Source organism: Berghia stephanieae, chromosome 7, assembly GCF_034508935.2.
Source record: "Berghia stephanieae isolate SIO BIC M18660-M18661 chromosome 7, UCSD_Bste_1.3, whole genome shotgun sequence".
In the NCBI taxonomy this organism is placed as follows: domain Eukaryota; kingdom Metazoa; phylum Mollusca; class Gastropoda; order Nudibranchia; family Aeolidiidae; genus Berghia; species Berghia stephanieae.
The window spans coordinates 30758547-30778581 of NC_088366.1; the positions used below are offsets into that span (position 1 = coordinate 30758547).

Here is a 20035-nt window from a genome sequence, read left to right on the forward strand (position 1 = left end):
AGTAGTAGTAGTAGTAGTAGTAGTAGTAGTAGTAGTAGTAGTAGTATAGTAGTAGTAGTAGTAGTAGTAGTAGTAGTAGTAGTATGGTGGTAGTAGTAGTAGTAGTAGTAGTAGTAGTAGTAGTAGTAGTAGTAGTAGTAGTAGTAGTAGTTGTAGTAGTAGTAGTACTCTACTAAACAAACAAGCACCCCCCCCCCCAAAAAAAAAATGAAAATAATAATAATCCAAATACCCCCCCCCCCCCCCCCCCAAAAAAAAAAAAAAAAAAAAAGGAAAAAAAAAAAATGACACAAAAAAACACACCGCTGAAATTCGTCAGTCTCGTGGTTTTGACTTTTTGACATATCTACATGTCACTACGAAATAATACCAGTTTGATGTGGTTGGTCACATATTATACTTACTATAGTATAAACTATTTATAGCTTCATATCCTTCCCTTATTGTCTGTAAATAGATAATATGGACCGGCCGGTGGCGTGATGTTATGAATTGATTGTTGATAACAAATGCATCTTGATAATTATAAGTACAACATCTTGATTAACCCATAAACGGCGGAACTCAAATTTAATTAAATGAATGAATCTTTCGATTTTAGACTGAAAAGTAAGTTCCGCTCAAGTTGTTGCTTTTGTTGTGTTTGTTCGATCGATTTTGTACATCTGTTTGTTTGTGTGTGGGTGTGTGTGTGTGTGTGTGTGTGTGTGTGTGTGTGAAGTTGTTTATTCTCTTGGACACACCTGAATTGTTATCAATGCCACCTTCAGTATTGTGTTAAGATAGTTGTGGCTTCAATGATTATATTAGATTATTATAATCAGTGTCATCGCAATCTACTACCAACTACAACAACCACCACCACAACCAATACCAACAACACAATCATCATCGGCGTCATCATCGTCGTCGTCGTAGTCGACGTCATCATCATCATCATGATCATCATCATGCTCATCATCATGATCATCATCATCATCATCATCATCATCATCATCATCATCATCATCACCATCATCATCACAACAGCAACAATAACAACAAAAATGTCAACTACACGTTATGGTTTTGTTTTTCTCATCGATGACCTCCCCAATCCATCTTCTACCTAACAATTTTATATGGAAAGAAACAAACAAAACAACTGATATTTATTGCAATATATTCTTTCTATTTTCCTTCTTTCGTTCTCTCTCTCATTTATTCACCCATTCATATACACTTTATTGTTTCGACGTCTTTCGTCTCATCAGCACAACTTGACATAATGATATTTTGCCATTAAAAACAAAGGGAGAATAATATAATAGACTGAGAATTTTACAAACTAAGACTGGAGTCGACTCACTCGAGGTCCTAGTTTTTTCGAGAGTTTTTACCAAGATGATGCTATGGTCATTTAAATCGATCGATATTTGAAGGGCGAGTATTCTGGCCACATTTTTAAATACGCGTCTCCCTGGAGTACAACCGTTAGCTGGTTAAAGGAGAGTATAGAATGTAAAATATACATTCAGTACCTTCTCAAATACATCTCCTTTCTTTTATTGTTTACAATATAAATGATTCGTTTTAACGATGATACGTTCTTATCTCACATTCATCTGTAGTGTCTCCTTAATCGAACTTTGTTGACAAAGGGGAAATCCGAAGCGTCTACAAGACTTGTCTTTGTGAATTAAATTGAAACGTCCATATTTTTATCATTTAATTGTTGACATTATGTTGATACCGTAGTTTGTACATCCCGATGGTTAAAAAAAAGCAAACAAAACAACTCATTGACAACATAACAAAGTCTACCAACAATATCATTTGGCCATCTCTGTGGATAGATAAATGCGATACTTTACCAGTACGAGGTAACCCACAAAGTTCGGTGTCAAGACATCTTGAGTTCTTCACACACATTGTGCTATCCTATTATTATCATTGTTAGTCAACAAACTCTTTCAGAAGGCACGAAGTGAAATAATATTATCACCTTTTAAAAGAAAATAGAAAACTGAATCGAGTTTAAAGTAACTTAAAACGTAATGTAAAATTAAACAACTAATAATAAAAAGGAGAATAAATGAGTTCTAAAGGTTTCAAAGATTTGATTTGAATTTTATGGATACTGTGAGGTAGTCTCTCAAAGTCTTTACATAAACTTTTCACCGCCAACGTGTTCACAAGGTAGTAAATGAGTATATTGGTCCTTTTAGATCTGACAAAAGTAAAGGCAACATACATAGAAAATGGCCGGTCACCTTACCAAAATATATTTCCTTAACAGACCATTACTCTGCTTACAGGGTATCCCCCCCCCCCCCTCACCTTCCCCCCTCTCTCAGCTACAACTAATTAAAGCAAGGGAATCACTTTAGTTTTAGTCTAGTCTCACAGAGTGAAACTAAACTGCAAATCAATTGAAAAATATTCTATTCTTTTATTATAAATCTAAACGCCCTAAGCTCAAAATTACATCCTATTTCTTGTTTTTTTTTTCTAGCTGGCGAGGAGGACGCTAGTGAAGACCAACAACCTGGATTACAACCACAGGAAGCAAGAGAAGAAGGCGACATTGATGTGACCAATCACAGCAATGGCATGGGCGAAGACGAAAATATCGACCAATCAGGAAACAGAATTGACTTTGAGGAAGACCTTTCTGACAGTGATTCGAAATCACATTACATTCATGACAGTGTTCACGGAGGCTCAACGGTTATTGGGACTAATGACTGTGAGTCTGAAAAAGAATCTCTTATAAATGCATCCAACAACAACAACAACAACAACATCATCAACACTAACAAAAACAACAACAACAACAATAATAATATTACGAAATCTTTGATAAAAGAAAACGGCTTGGAGACGTCAATTGGCAAATTAGAACGTCCCCCGAGGACTTCTGAAGAAAGGAAATCTCAAGAACGAACTATAGGTAATAACGGTGGTGAAGACGCCAAAATCATTGGTGTCAAAAGTGAACCTCTATCCCCTGCTTCCTACGAGGACGAGAGAGCGTCGAAGCTGAGTTCAAAAGACAGCACATCATCATCGACAACTGATCCTAATCCCATCAGCCATCATAGCACATCAAACACCAACAACACAGCTCATTCCAAAAACAATCTTCGAAGTTCAAGATCGAGGTCTCGTTCAAGGTCACAATCAAGGTCAGATAATATTACGAACGATGCAGCAGCTTTGTCACCAGAAGCTGCGAAAGCGAAAATAAAACTTGCCCGCCAGGAGGCGGAGCTTTCACTTGTCAATCATTTGCAGTTGCCTAGTGACGTTTTGTACCTCAAGCAACAGGAGATGAATATTCATGGCACCCCTAGTGTTGGATGGGTCGTGTGCTGTGCCATTCCTTTACCTCAAGGGTCATCTCTTGGACCATTCCAAGGTCAGCTTGTTTCACCAGAGGATGTCAAGGTCGGAGATCTAATTGTACAGGTAAGCTATTAATAACAGAAAGGTTATGAAAGAAATCATCAACGAAGCCGAATTCGATCCGGATTGAGACCCCCCCCCCCCCCCCAAATAGAGGGTCATTTTAATCGATCGATATTTGAAGGGCGAGTTTTCTGGCCAAAATTTGAAATTCGTGTTTGTCTCAGAGTACGACATTGAAGATAATAAATAGGGGCAGCTCCAATTTATTGATAAAAGTCTGAATTTTGTCAGTTAAAAATAAATTTTTAAAATTTGAGCATTTAATATAGCGCATTATCCACTAAACGTGCTCAAAACGCTTTACAAGAATTCCCTGGACAGCAGCAACACTTAACATGTAGGACTTGACATGACGCCTGTTAGGCGATATTACAATTTTTTTTCGGACAGAGACAACGCTGTTAACGGCCAGGTACTCATTTTATACCTGAGTACGGTGAGAGAATGCGAGTAAAGAGTCTTTTCCAAGGACTCAACTATGCGCCGAACGAGGCTCGAACTCAGCGCCTTCCGATCTGAAAGCGAGTGTCATACCACTAGACCACGTAGTCGCACAAGTTACGTAGTTCAGCATTGGGACAGCTAAATTGTGACTCACGGCCTCAAAACGGTATTAGGTTGGGGTGATTTAGACGTTGGGAATTGCGTGGCTATCTGGTCATGTGGCATGACACTTATGTTCGGACACTTTGGGTTCGAGTCAAGCTTTAAACGGCGTATGGTTGAGTCCCTGGGAAAGGCTCTTTACTCACATTCTCTCACCGGCCTCTAATGTAAAATGAGTACCTCATCGTTAATGGCTTTGTCTCAGTCGGAAAATTGATTTTGAAGTCAATATTATTTGAAATTAATTTCATTACCTTAATTAATTATTGGACGTTTAAAGTAACATAAGTCACCAACCTCAATGAAGACATATATTTTAATACAAATGTTACAGTGAATGACAAAATCAGTCGGATGGCGAAAGGGTTTCTCACTCACATATTACTAAGTTTTTTAGAAGGTCACTTTTTATTTTTAAAAATGAGTTCTTGTCATAAATGATTAAATCAACACTTTTTGTACATATTCGGGAAATATCAAAGCTTAATTTCACTCCTAAATATTTTTTACAGCTGGCCATGTCGAAAAAGTATGAAATTTGAGAAAAGTTGCTGGATACCTTTCCCATACATTTGACCATAATTTCATGAAAAATCACCCTATTTACTTCAAATAAATATCAAAATGCTCCGGGGAGCATATTCTTGCATAGTCTTTTAGAAAATGAAAAAAAAAAATGATAATCCAAAATGTTCACCTTCCATTGATTATGTCATGCATGACACAAATGTGATGAGTTAAGCTAAAAATTTAATTTAAGCATTCTGTTCATCTCGACACATCTAATATCTACCTATTTTGAGACGATCGGTCGCAATTTTTGTGGCTGATCATCAAGATCTATAGATAAGCCTTATCACTAAATCTGTCGTGTGCTCGCAAAACGTCTTTTTGGACATTTAATTTTGTTGTGCGGTTATGTGGTCTGGTGGTATGAATCTCGCCGCTGGATCGGAAGGCCAGGGTTCGAGACCAGCTCTGAGCGGGACATGGTTAAGTCCTTGGAAAAGACTAAAATTTACTCATGTTCTCTCACAGTACTCAGGTGTAAAATGAGTACCTGGCCGTTAACAGCGTAGTCTTTGTCGAAAAAAGATTGTAATATCGCCTGACAGGTCTCATGTCTCGTCCTATATGTTAAGTGTTGCTGTTGGCTGGTGACCCCTCATTGCAAAGCGCTTTAATGGATAATATTGACTATATCAAAGCTCTAATTTGTTTGGGTTTTTTTGGTTTTTTTTTTTAACCATGAAAATGGTTATAATGTTCTCTGACTTGTCAAAAAATGCTTACATCCGAAGCTTCAATGTAGTAATATTTCTTCTAGGAAATCTCAAGTCAAATTAAATAAACTCTTGAAAAAGAGTTACGGTGACGAGGGTCGGGGTCTGGAGGGGGGGGGGGGGGGTCATTTTGATGAACTGGTGTATATATCATTATGTAACACATCGCCTCAAATTTTTATTATTTGGGGTGGTTTGTATGCCAAAACTTATGGCCAGAAATAGCTGATTTCATATATTATCGGAAGCGACAAGTTTCACATGCACATACTAGCAAAAATAAAATATAAAAATAAAAATTTATTAAAGTATCGACACTGTGCATAGTAACGAAGGATTTTTACACACTACATCATCATCATCATCATCATCATCATCATCATCATCATCATCGTCATCGTCAATCCCATGATCTGATTATCTTCGGGGGGATACGCGGGATGCAGATCTCACCACTTTCCGCCATTAATTAAGCGCGGTCGTTAATCTACCGGGCACGACCGATCCGGCATGTTGTGCTAACGGATTAACTGTCTTCCATGTATCCTTTCAGTGGACTTGTATTGCTCGGTGGCGTCCACTTGTATTGCTCGGTGGCGTCCATCTTCTCTCCGTATGTGCTAAAATTACGATTTATCCCCAAACCATTAGTTATTTCTAGTTAGATAATGAGTATTATTTCTTAAAGTGTCAAAAACTGAAATTTTAAATTTCTTGTCATTTTAGATTCAAAATTCCCTCTCTAGCCTCCATAGTTCACTCTAATATAATACCGATTAGAGACGAAGGGTCATAAATATGCAGTAGGAGACGTCGGGCCAAAATGTGAAAAATCGTATTGTAGTTTTGCGACATTTAATTATCTAGCTCTTCAAGTCTGACTTTTATCTTATCGTGAAGGTGACTCACACTGAATGCTGTTGTTGTTGTTGCAGGCTTGAGATCAGCGGCTTTAGATTAAAATTCGATAGACTATCTCCGTCTTTTGATTTTGTTATCAAATGTCATTCTGTGATTGGATTTTCGAGTACAGTGTAATCTTCAAAGGAATTATAATGAAATGTGAAATTTTATATATCTAGAGAGAAATATCCACTAAATTGTGTGCTCAAAGCACAACAACACTAGTGTGGTATAGTGTATGTAATGCGCTGTTAGATTGATTTTTCCCCGACAATAACAACGCTGTTACTTGGCTGAATACTCATTTTACACCTAAGTATGGTGAGTAAATAAAAGTAAAGAGTGTTGTCCTGAGATCCAATTTTGGGCAACCCAAAGTGGGTCACGAGCCAAGAACATACAAGCCACAAAATTGTTTCAGAACACAATTATGATTATTTTGGACTGCTTGCGTTATTTATAATTATTCGAAATTAAGTCATATTCAACTTACTGGCGTGTCATTCTCTGTTTCTGTTTCTGTGTTGCTACGTGGTCCAATGGTATGACACCCTCCTTTTGGATCGGAAGGTCCTGGGTTCGAGTCCCGCTCTGAGCGTGGCATAGTTGAGTCCTTGGAAAAGGGCTCTTTGCTCACATTCTCTTACTGAACTCGGGGTAAAATGAGTACCCGGCCGTTTACAGCGTTGTCTCTGTCAGAAAATAAATTTGTAATATCGCCTAACATGCGTCATATCTCGCATGTTAAGCGTTGCTGTTGCCTAGGTACTCAATGTAAAGCTCTTTGAACACGTTTAGTGGATATTCGGCTATATAAAAGCTCAAGTTTTATTTTTTAATTCTGTAGTTTTTCATATTTGTGTTAGAGGAATCCATGCTTCAAATCAACAACAAACTTGTAAGTGTTTAGTCAATAATAATTTTACAGCAAGTAGGAGAGCTAAAATGCGGGTCCATGAACAAAATTGACCCTCTGCTTGCCGGACCATTTTCATTGTTTTTCCAGAAAGATCCAATCCAAATGGTACAAAAATCGACCCTTTATTTTCTCAATCCCTAGAGAAGGAGGAGACATGCGTTATAAATAAAATAGTTCATTAATACAACCATAACTACAAAGTGTCGTTAAATTATGTTAGATGGTGTAAATGAGATCTCAATAAAAAAAACCCTGTTTTATCATATCGAAAACAACGATTTTCTTTTTATTGGTTAGGAGAGGGTTAAGCTCCATATGTGATAAAACATGTGAATATTATTGTTTCCATTACTTTCATGATTTGTAGATTGGTTTGTGAATGTTGACAAGTAAATTGCATGTCATCAGAAACAATCTTAAATCATGATAATTTACCAGAGACTTATGTATGATTATTATCGTTGTTGTTTTCATGATGTATTGTTGTCATTAACATTTCATTATACTATGAACTTTGTACACCTATGATTCATTCGATCATGAACAATTTTTAATAACTGCAATATTCTGTGATAGTTATTTTCGACTTAACATTGCCGTATTGATATATTTTTCCTTACATTAATTCAAAGTTGTGTAAAACTGTGAATGGTACAATAAAAGCTAGATATATAAGGTTTTGTAATTATAAATTATTGTATAAGGCATTTAAGGGATAATTCCTATATTCCGCCTTTAATAACGTAAGATAAGATAAGAAACCCTTTCATTCTGGTATTCTATGGGTGAAAACAACGTGCCCATTTTTGCAGGTATGATAACCGAACATAATTAATTATGGGATTGATTTATCATTGTCCTAATTGTTCTTTTCGTTGATTTGAGAGTAATTTCGTTACAGCATTCATTGAGCCCATAACAATTTGGGTTATCAGACCTGCAAAAAATACACATTGGATGAACATGTTGTTAAAAATTGAATTTTAAATATATATTGAGTTTAAAATGAATTTCTATCGTATGAAAAAGCTTTGGACACTGTTCTGGACCACGAGTTCTCGATAGCTCAGTTGGTATAGCACTCGTTTAACACGCAAAGGGACCGGGATCGATCTCATATAAAGTCGAGATTTATTTCTGCCCCCCCCCCCCCCCGACCCATGTCCACCCAGCAGTGATTGGATAGATCGGTCTGTTATGAACCAGTGCTGCTATCTGGTCTTGTGGTATGTCACTGGCTTTGGGATCGGAAGGTCCTGGGTTCGAGCCTCGCTCGGCGCATAGTTGAGTCCTTGGAGAAGGTCTTTAATCACATTCTCTCACCGTACTCGGGTGAAAATTGAGTACCTAGCCGTTAACAGCGTTGTCTCTGTCGGAAAAAAAACATTGTAATATCGCCTACAGGTGTCATGTCTCGTTCTACATGTTACGTGTTGCTGTTGGTCAGAGACACCTTGTAAAGCGCTGTGAGCACGTTTAGTGGATATTGCGTTAAATAAAAGCTCAAGTGTTTTTGTTTTTTTAAAAAAAGCTCAAGTTGTTAGATCTAGCGGAAAGTACTTTGCGATAGACTAGCGTCCTGTCCAAAGGGTACCAAGCAATTTCTATTGTCCGTTTCCCGCCATAGAAACGGGGATAAAGTCCGGCTCCATGGGCCTTATGGCTCTCAAGGACTACTTACAGTTGTAGACCTAACTAAAGGTGTGCCAAAAACTCCTTCCTTTGATATCGTCAGTTCTTAGTTCTTTGTCTTTATTCTCTTCTGTTGAGAATTACATAGGCTATCTAAACGTTTATCTGAAATCCCCACCTGTTTATCGGACGGGAGTGCCAGAAATATAATCTAGTAATAAGATAGACATATCGGGCGCCTATCGAGTTTTGATAATCTGAAAACATTTGAAATGATGACGGATCAAAAATAAATGCGTGCAGATTAGATAAACCTCGTTTTACTGTGATGATTGTGCAGTGTTCTTTAACATGTTGATATTAAATATGATGAGGAGAGTCCCGTTAGCTCAGTTGGTACAGCACTTACCTCACATGCAAAGGGACCAGAATTGATCCAAGTGCAGTTGGAATTTTTTTCTATCCCCCCACTTCCTAACCTTTCTGTTGAGAGTGGGTTACTGGATCTGTTAGATCTAGTGGGAAGTTATTTCCTTTAGTCTTGCGTCAATTTCAAAAGGTAGCAAACATTAATCGCTACTGTCCTCTAAACATCATAAAATCGTATACTCTGCCTTTTTTCCAGCTAACCAATAAACGGGGACAGCAAGCCTTACTGAATGTAGCGGGACAGTCCGGTGGGTGGTTAGCCCTTCTTAGGACACCCGGACAAGGAAATGACCGAAACACTCAAGTTTATTGGGAAGGTAAGTTAGTTTGTGTTCACTGTTATATTTTATATAATCAACTTTTACTGGAATGAGTACTTGGTTGTAGGCAGTGACTGATATTCTAAGAATTCTCGCCTTGTTATAAACTCAAGCAATGCTGAACGTGAATGGATAGGTTGTATTATCCCAATCACATTCTCTCAGCGTAAAATGAGTACCTGGCCGTTAACATGTCTCTGTCCGAAATAAATTGTAATATCGCCTAACAGGCCTCATGTCCCGTCCGACATGTTAAATGTTGCTGTTGGCCAGGGACATTTGTAAAGCGCTTTGAGCGCGTTTAGTGGATATTGCGCTATATCATTTAAAATATTTTTTTACAGACAGTGGTGGGTATGGTTAGAGTGCGAGTATAAAAAGGACGCTTAACCGGTGACTTTCATTGTAATAAATGGAAAGTAGGTTCTATATTGTATGCTAGGGGTGTGAAGAATGAAGTGGGTAAAAGTTATTCATATGAATGAGGACAACACGAGACAAACAGCATTCCGGCTCGTCAGGAGACAAACATTCAAGACGCACAAAAAAGTTATAAATAAACTTCACTTTTTGTCAAATGTGGCAACAGAGAGATATTATGATGGTAGTAGATGTGAAAGGGAGAACAATTTTAAAATGGTTAAATTCGCAAGAAATTAACTTTAATAAATGAGTGTGTGTGTGTATGTGTGTGTGTGTGTGCGTGTTTGTGTGCGTGTGTGTGTGTATGTGCGGGAGGGGGGGGGGACTTGAAGGTTTAGTTGCCTCGTTTGACAAAATGTGATTATCTGTAATCATTTTCTATTTGTTATAATTTGTTGTGTCTTTATTGATTGTCTCCTGACGAAGGCCAAGAGCCAAAACGTTGTTTGTCTTGTGTTGTAGCAATTTACGTGAGTCACATCTACCCACATTGTTTTTCTCTCCACCTGAATTGGCTTATTTAGGCACCTATCAGTTTCAGATTGAACTCGGCGTCTTCGTAGGACCTGCGCTATATAACTGTTTTTTTTTTGTTTCAGGGGGTAGAATTTGGTGTGAAATAGTGTCGGATATCGAAGTGGGCCAAGAATTACGTGCAACATTCTCCTTTCAAAACGACGATGACGATGATAACGTCAACGGCGACGATAATATAAATGACGATAAAGTTGATGAAGAGAGTGACGTCGATGTTGACGGAAACGACAACAATAACATTCCAGAGATTACGTTATCACCGACTGCGTCCGCGATTGGTTCCGCTGCAAGCACTGCTTCAAAATTACAACAACAACAGCAACAACAGCAGCAACAGCAACAACAACAACAACAACAGCAGCAGCAGCAGCAGCATCAACAACAGCAGCAAGTTTCAGGCTCGGGACATGGTATGTATACCATGCATACGCTCTCTCTCTCTGTCTGTCTCTCTCTCTCTCTCTCTCTCTCTCTCTCTCTCCCTCTCTCTCTCTCTTTGCGACTCTTTCTCTTTCTTTCTCTCTCTCTCTCTCTCTCTCTCTCTCTCTCTTCCCATTCCCTCTCGCTCCCTTCCTCTCTGTCTCTCTCTATGTCTTTCTCTCCCTACCCCTCTTCTAATATATCTCTCTTCCCCCTCCCCTCTCCCTCTTTCTTTCTTTTTTTTTCATTCTTTCTCTCTCTCTTCTCCCTCTTTTTCCCTTTCTAGCTCTCTCTCTGCCTCTCTTCCCCCTCTCTTTCCTTCTCCTCCTCATCTCCCCCTCCTCTCTCTCTCTCTCTCTCTCTCTCTCTCTCTCCCTTCATACATCCCTCTCTCATCCTTCCTTTTTCTTCGGGTTGATTTATTAATTTATTGTTCAAATTGTCCAATTCAAATGTTTAAATAAAAGGAGTTTAATCTGTTCGGTGTTTTACATTTCAAAATTTTAGCTCCTTTTCATAATGTTACTTTAATATCGTATTAAGCTTTTTTTTAAAAATGAATTATTCATTGAATATTCTCATTTATTTGATTAGACCGGTCTATATTCATTTATCTATTAATCTATTTGATCATGTTGGGGAGAAAGTTGGAAAAGATCGACACGAGAATGTAAACACAACAAATACCACACACACACACACACACACACACACACACACACACACACACAAATTCCTAAATCTCAGTCTTCGTCCGTAAATAACCACGGGTGTCTTTTTATTTCATATTCCCGAATTTGAAACTCATAATAGGTGAAATAGAATTTACTTCCCTCGATCCATATTCAATCATAAATCTTTTATAGCTTTCATTTTTGTTAAATCCCCACAGCCGCTCTTATCTATGGTTGTCCATTTTGTGGAGTGAGATTTTCAAGTCCTCGAACGCTGCAAGGCCACCTCAGCTTCTACTGCTCCAAGAAAACGTCCGACCTCATTGTCAACCCTACAGTCAAAGAGGGAACGAAGAGGAACAACTCGGAAAATAGTATACAAGAAGGTGAGACTTTTCAAGAGTTATTTCCCTTGTCATGTATTTGGTTAAACAGCCACTATCAAACCAACTTCCATGCAGTGTTTAACTTGCAAAAAAAGTGTAAGGTTAAAAAACTTCTGACCTGAATATATCTAGACTAACAAAAGAAACGCAACGTCGTGAATTCCATGTTGTTGATGTTTGTTTATTGTTTTTGTTTTATTTTTTAGCCGATGATACAATAATAGCTATACCAAAATTTCAATCAAATGAAACGTTAAAAAAAAATCTCCATTCGATGGTTTTCATTGGACAATAAAATATTGGATCGCATGTATAATACTTTACTTAAAATAGGAACACCCTATTGCATCGCAGTGCCTGTCAAAAGGGTGGAGTACTTTACAATTTACAGCGCATTAATTGACCATTATCAAAAATTAGGTGTGGGAACTGTCGCAATGATAAAATATCATGATTTTCATTGTTTTAATACTGAAAATAGGGTTTAGCTCTACACCCAGTATACGGTACAAAGCTTGGTAATGAAAGACTAGGCTTTGCGTGACGCGTTTCAGATTTACATTCCATATTCTTTCTTATAAAAAACAGCAATCATCAATTGCCATGCAACTGTTTCTCTTGTGTCTCTAAGTTTCATTTCCTGCCTTGTGGGGATCCTGACCTCCCATAGTGGGAAGGGAGGTACTTGCTGTGTCCTCTATCACCCTGTGTCTATTTTCCAATTGCTTTCTGTTTTTGTCTTTGAATGAGATTACTTGGTTTTGTCCTGACCCTGGCCTGAGTCCTTGGCTGGGAGGGAAACAGTTGAATGTATAGTTGTAGTTTTGGTAGATGATATTTTTTTCCTTGTTAATCATCTCTCTGTTATGCACTGTTTTCTTTAATTTTTAACAAATGTTTTGTAAACATTTGAATGTATTCCTCTTTGTGGGGACCTGTGCTGATGTCTGGTTAAGACTTTAAAGTACACTGATAGGATTCCTCTTGGAATCTAAATCTGTTCCCTATTTGAACCGATTTCCCTTTGTCTTACTTTTTCTTCAAGCCCTTTTTATTGTACATCAAGAATGTATTTACTGTCCAATTTTCTTCCTTTTTGCTGGCGCTGATATGACCTAAATGTGTTGCAAGCGCTGTAAAACCCTTAAAAACAAACAAACAATAAATTTCATTTAATATCATCTTATATTATTTCATCGGATTAAGACACTATTTTTGGTGGAAAAAGTCGACTATGTATTTTGTGTCTTTGAACGAGTGTCCTATTTAATGAGCATAATGGTTTAGTGCGATATAACAGTTTGGTATCTTTGTCTGAGAGTGTACAATGAGAGTCTTTGATCCACCCTGCTTTTGTCATTTGTGACACACCTTGCTAAAATGGTACAAAATCGGAATGATCTATATCAATAAAATTGCTTCTATGGTCAAAATAATCAAAAATAGGGACATTGAATGTTTGTACAATTTAAGAAACAAAAACCACTTTTTTTTCAAGGAAGTTAAATGTGTTAATTCATTTGTTATAAGTTAAGGTTAAGATTCAGTTTTAAGCATCAGGTTCATAAGACCGTTTTCAATTGATTGGTCACATTTGTATAATTCTTGCAGCGTTGTCTTGTAAAACTGAATGACCAATTGCAACACTTTAGAAGATTGCAAGTCGGTCCATTTCAGATGCCCGTGATGCGCAATAGCGCAATTTAATTTTTCATATATCTGTCCACTCGGTTATAAACAAGTGCATTCTCTTCTTTTCAAATTATTGCGCCAATTTTTATTTTAGACTTTAGGCAAAAGAAATCGTTTTTGGCATCACACTGTGTCCAACAGATCTGCTTTGTCGATATTTACATACATAACACGTACTTTGTTGATTTTAACCTAGTCATAGATTAGCCTACGTCATATTCTTTTCGGCCGTTACATTCTTTTTAATTTTTTTGTTTGCCCTCGCTCTGTCTCCTCTCATAGGTTCAGGTGTGAAAAGAGAACCAGACATAAATGAAGAAAGAGAGAGATCAGACTCGATACCAAGATCCAGTGACAGTTCAACACCACCTGGACTACATTCACCTATTGTTGGAGGAGAACTGAAATGCCAACACTGTCCTTATACCTGTGACAAGATGACGAGTCTTCATAGACACATGCGCATTCACAGCACATCTAAATCTCCAACACATCATGTTCAAACATCAAGTTCGTCCGGCGTGTCGAATGAAAGAGACAATGACAGCATGAAGAGTAAAGACGAGAAAGAAAAACATGTTATAAAGGCTTCCAGTGCAGACACGTTCTGCAAAGAATGTCGCATTCAGTTTTCCAGTCTCCGAACATACCAGTGTCACAAAGAGCATTACTGTGCTCAGAGAAGAAACAGGGGCGAAAGTAGGGGAGTTGCTCCCCCTGATCCATCACCCTTCGCTGCCATGTTTTATCCACGGATACTGTTCCCCGATGAAATAGCTAAAGTAGGAATTCCATCAGCTCTACAGATGGCTGCTCTGAGTCAAGGCGGTCTTATTATGCCTGGGCATCCAAGTTTTTTATCTCCACCATTGGAGCTTTCTGTCTCCACCAATGGCGCGGCAACTGCAGCTGCTGCGGCGGCAGCGGCTGCTTCGATGTTTTTAGGAACGTCAGTCCTTGCTTCAGCAGGTGGACTCAACCCCCTTATACCAACAGCTGTCCACACAACTACTCGTGCTTCTTCTTCATCTTCACATGGCGACTCCGAGGGAACAACATCCACTTCAAGATTGAATAATAACAAAGAGTCTCAGTCTGTATTCCAACAATCATCTACCGATTCCAATTCAATTCCCCGTATGTCTACGCCAACATTGTCAGCTTCCATTCCTCACACTCAGTATACAGTGTCTTCGACACATCAAAGACGCTCAAACACACCTGAATCTGTACAAAGAGAGGCAACTTTCGAATCCCTGAAAAATCTTAGGAACGCTGAGATAGCGTCAATAAGAGAGGTCCAAATGGACCGCAGCATGGATGAGGGTGACGAAGAAGAGGATCTACCCCTTGATCTGACCAAACCCAAGCAACCATCGTCGTCTGCAAGAGCAACTCCCAAACAAGACCGTTCACATTCGTCTTCATTTTCTGAGAAAAGTCACAACGTGGACATCTTTATTCAGAAAAGTCCACGTAGAACATCTCCAAATCGATCGCCACATCCCTTGTTGTACCATCCCAAAAGTCCTTACAATAAAAGAAACTCTCCGTCACCATCATCAGTGAAATTGGAATCTGACTCGCAATCTCCTAAGACAATCACGACTATACCACAAACAGCTAGATCTGATTCTACATCACCTACTTCCGTTGTACCAGTTCAACTTTTTCCACATCATCCTTCTGTTATTATCTCACCTGGCCAACTAATCACCGGGTTGCCCACCATGCCAATTTCGCCAAATTCCAAAATGGCAATGGCCGCGTCAACATCCACAATGAGCAAATGCACAGACTGCAATATCGTCTTCTATAAACACGACAACTATCTAGTCCACAAACGACACTACTGCTCTGGCAAAAGACGAGCTCCCGCAGTAGCCACAGCAAAGCCCTCAGCACTACAAACACCAGACAATATTCCAGAAACAACCTCATCATCCAGCTCAAACAATAATTCCAGACAACACTCTCCAGTACCTCATAATTCAACCAGAGACAATTTCAAAGCAAAAGAAGAAAAAGACTTAAGACAACAATATGTAACCGAGAAATCCCCATCTCCAAGAGCAATGTCGTCATCGTCAACTCTCCCTTTACCAAAATCTCCAAGAGAGAAACACAATGAAAACTCTCCTGGCGGAGCTTCCGCAATTCCATCTGTTGTACCCAATGAAGTTCGATACAAATATTACTGTGTGCCGTGCAGGATTAAATTTAGCAATGCCAGTATTCTGAACGCTCACAAAGAATATTACTGCCCTTCAGGGAAGCATAGTGAGCAGTCTATAGTAATGCAATCTCCGGGAGCTGATGTGGCAATGTCAGGTCCAGAAAATCAACAGGATTCACCAGAATCATCTCAGGAAGAATATATGTGCAATCGATGCAGCACTATATTCACATCGTCACGATTACTACGTCTACACGTTTGTAATGGGGGATTTCCTTGTCCTCATTGTGATCACGTGGCAATTACGGAAAACAGACGCGCTGAGCATCTCAAAGTACACGCCCCAACACGAGCTTTTCGCTGCACCATTTGTGGATACCGCGGCAATACGTTCCGTGGTATGAGAATGCATGGGAAAACCCACATTGATGAAGGATTAGATTTCACTGATGAAAATATGTTAGAATATCACGAGCCTGCTCTCATGCCTGTGGTTCCAACAGAACCAGTAGATTCGGGTACAGACTCGGAACTTTTACGTATTAAAAATGAACCTTACAAAAGACGACGCTCTAGAAAAGCTTATGAAAAATTCGATTTTCCCTTACCGAAAGTAGACGTCCCTCAAACATGCCCATTATGTGGTCAGACATTTGTCAATTCTGATTTCTTATCCTCCCATTTCAAAGTTCACGAAATCGCTGCGTCGCAATACCTAGCTGGGCTAATGAAATGTATCCACTGTGACTATGTGGGGAAATCTGCAAGCGATCTTAGAGCACACTTCGAAATCAATCACACCAGGCAATCCCGTAAAAGAGAAAGATCTCCGGGGTCTACAAACCCCATCGAAGAGGAACCCATTTCATCACGTGACAGTCCTCACTCTTCTCGGGTCTCCAACTCTCCTCAGAGAAAGAGAATGGTCATAACAGATCCAAATTCTCCGGAAGATAATAAAGAAGCACTCCGGTTTATTGTAGAATCAAATAGAAGTCCTCACACTACAAAAAATTCTCCTCTTGCTCCTGAGAGGGAAGATTCTCCAATCGTTGACGTTCAATCTGACAAACCAATGCAAACAGAAGAAGATGAAGAGAGGCGGGGGCATTACATTTCAAGAAGCCCAAGTCCTGAATTTTCACGACAAGTCAATCATTTTCTTTACGCCCCTAGCCAAGACAAAAGTCCAAAAAGAGGAGATTCTCCGAGTGGCACAAAAATGCCATCGAAATCAGACAAAACACTCTCATTCTTAAACGTTCGATCCCCAAATTCTAGTCAGATCGGATCACCAGAGACGCCAGCAGAACAGACATCCCCTAGGAGAGACTGGCGACCCTCTGTTGTGAATATAAAGACTGAACCACCATTAGATGTAGAGGCACACTCGCCATCAGATCATGAATCTTTGGACACAGCTGAGAAAGTCGATCTGTTACAGCATCTCGAGAAACCTCGTTCACATAAAGACTTTTATTACCAGAAGCGTCCGTCCAATGATGACAAAGAGCAATCAAAGATTTCAACATCAAGAAACCATGAACAACATTCCCCCGTCATAAAACACGAACCATTAACGTCAAGTCCAACTGGGTCAGATCGACCGCATAGCTCAGCTCCCAGATCACCAGAACCTGCAAATGCCCCTATAACCCCAACTCCTATTATTCCAGAGGGACTTGTCATACCGCCCACTAATGTCATTTTCCATCCGAACCACACCCCCTTTCCCAATAGACACGCCTTTCCTTACATGTTTTTGCCGCCCCCTGGTATATCCGCTTCTCTGCCTTCGACTCCCTCGGGGTCCCAGGAAACAAGAGCTGCTGGTGGGGGCTCCCATTACTGTCAGTACTGTGATATTTCCTTCTCCAAGCAAGCCACTTATCTAGCACATAAAAAGTATTATTGCAGTGGTGCCGCTAGGGTCTCGCAAGGCAAATCCTCAGCGCAAGCTTGAACGAGTTCATTCTAATGGTTAAATAATAATTATCTACATTGTGATAAAATGTTAGTGTGTGTGTGTGTGTGTGGGGGGGGGGGGTATGTGCTTAAGCACAAGTCGATTTTATTTTGTATTTTGTTATTATTTATTTTGTTTTAGTTGTTGTTGAGGTCGTTGCCGTTGTTGATGATGGTTACTTGTTAAAATCCCAATTGTCGTTTAGAGCTACGAGTTTATCATCTAATTTCTCATGGGACTGGAGTTTGTCCAGTTTTCTGTCACGATCAAAGGGCAGTAATACACATGGAATGCGAGTATAATATAGGAAATGCTTTCCGCCAGATCTAAACGTACTCAGTTACCCAGTCACAACTGGGTGAACAGAGGGGTAAAAAATAAAACAAACCCCAAGACATAAAACTCCAAGCCGAGCCCAATGTCCGCCATTTGCAAGGTAAGTCTTATACAAAACTGAACTGTTGGAGCCTCCAAAAACTGTCATGTCGCAAGAGAGGGATACCCGGCAAGTGCCATAAAACTCATTGAGAAAAATATAACAAAAATAGTACATAGCTGGAGCATATTGTTCGGCTTTTAAAATAAATTTGTTCAATGGTCAAGATGTACTCTGTTCTTTTCTGATTCCCAGATAAAAGATAAACTTTGGATTAGGATACGGTTTTTAATATATATATATATATATATATATATATATATATATATATATATATATATATATATATATATATATATATATATTTCATTTATTTGTATCACGACATTTAGATAGCACACCAGCAAGGAAATGTTCAGCTCAATGGCAATTTTAATTTTAAAGTATATATGTAGCTTAAAAATTGAATTATGACCAATTGTCATATATGGTGTGATGTCAGGTTGTACCTGTGCTCAAAACGGAATTCTAAATCTAAGCGTAAGTTTGTATAATACTTGAGCTAAAATAGTAAAAGGCCTTTTTTTTATTGAGATTAATGCATTTTCTTTCTTTACGGATGTTAATTAATCTGTTCTGATTGTTTTATAATTCCAGAAATTTATTTTATTCCTCAAGCAATAAACTGCCATGTTTTGTTTACATGTAATAAACTTTAATTTCAATGTAACTAAACTGCTATTTTTAACGAGTTGTAGACGTCAATATGTACTTGTGTAGTTTGAAAACTGTCATTATTTTAAATTGTTATTTGAAATGTGTAGTCACTCTTTCTGAAATGATATCTATCCCCCCCCCCCCCCTCCCTCCTCTCTCTCTCTCTCTCTCTCTCTCTCTCTCTCTCTTTCTCTCTCTCTCTCCCCCTCTCTCTCTCTCTCGATATCTTACTCTTTCTCTCTCACTATTTCCCTATCCCCCTCTCTTTCTTTATTTCTATCTCTCTCTCTCTCTCTCTCTCTCTCTCTCACTCTCATCCTTATCTTCTCTCTCTTCCTTTCTCTCGCTCTCTTCTCTCTTCTCTCTCTCTCTTCGCTCTCTCGCTCTCTTCTCTCTCTTCTCTCCCCTCTCCTCTCTCTCTCTCTCTCTCTCTCTCTCTCTCTCTCTCTCTCTCTCTCTCTCTTTCTTTCTCTCTCTCTCTCTCTCTCTCTCTCTCTCTCTCTCTGTGTGTGTGCGAGCGCGCGCGCGGACTTCCTTTCTCTCCGTCTATTTGACTTTGGGGGGTGAGGAGGGTAAAAGAAAAACGAGCTGACTAACCTGGTTCCATACGCGTATATACATTAAAGTATTCTTTACCAGTCGGGCAACTGGCAAGCAATATACTTTATATTATGACTCATCGCCTCAATCTTTTATCATGTCTGGATGAACAATAAATTGAAAAATTGAATAAATGATTCGAAATGTGACATTCTATTCCTAGCACTTTAGGAAAATACATTTCTGACCCATCGTCTCCAAACAGTATAACGTCTGGAACAATCGGTCACCAAAAAGTGAATCTTGAATTAAAACGATTAAAAATACAACTTCGAGTTTTTTCTCAAAGTAAGGAATTGTATTTATTCTCCATTATAGTGAATAGAAATAAACCTACAGTTTCATATTCTCCTATTTTGGGCCGGGAGGCACTTACTGTGTCTATCCCCCGATATCTGTTATCCAACATGCTTTCTGTCTTTGTCTTGGGATGAGATTACTTGGTTTTGATTGGCCCTGGCCAGGTACCCTAGCCGGGAGGGAACCAGTAGAATGTATACTTAGAGTTTTGGGAGATGATTTTTTC

General features: G+C 38.9%; 1 protein-coding gene across 1 annotated transcript in view; it reads left to right on the forward strand.

Moving 5' to 3' along the window:
* LOC144977052 (uncharacterized) overlaps positions 1 to 18429 on the forward strand; it is a 72860-nt gene extending 54431 nt beyond the window's left edge. The window contains exons 2-6 of the mRNA XM_078921779.1: positions 2495 to 3450; positions 9419 to 9539; positions 10565 to 10912; positions 11815 to 11982; positions 13957 to 18429. Of these exons, the coding sequence (XP_078777905.1) occupies positions 2495 to 3450; positions 9419 to 9539; positions 10565 to 10912; positions 11815 to 11982; positions 13957 to 17813 (5450 nt within the window). The 3' untranslated portion in view covers positions 17814 to 18429. The remainder of the gene's footprint in view (positions 1 to 2494; positions 3451 to 9418; positions 9540 to 10564; positions 10913 to 11814; positions 11983 to 13956) is intronic.
* The last annotated feature ends 1606 nt before the right edge of the window (positions 18430 to 20035 follow it).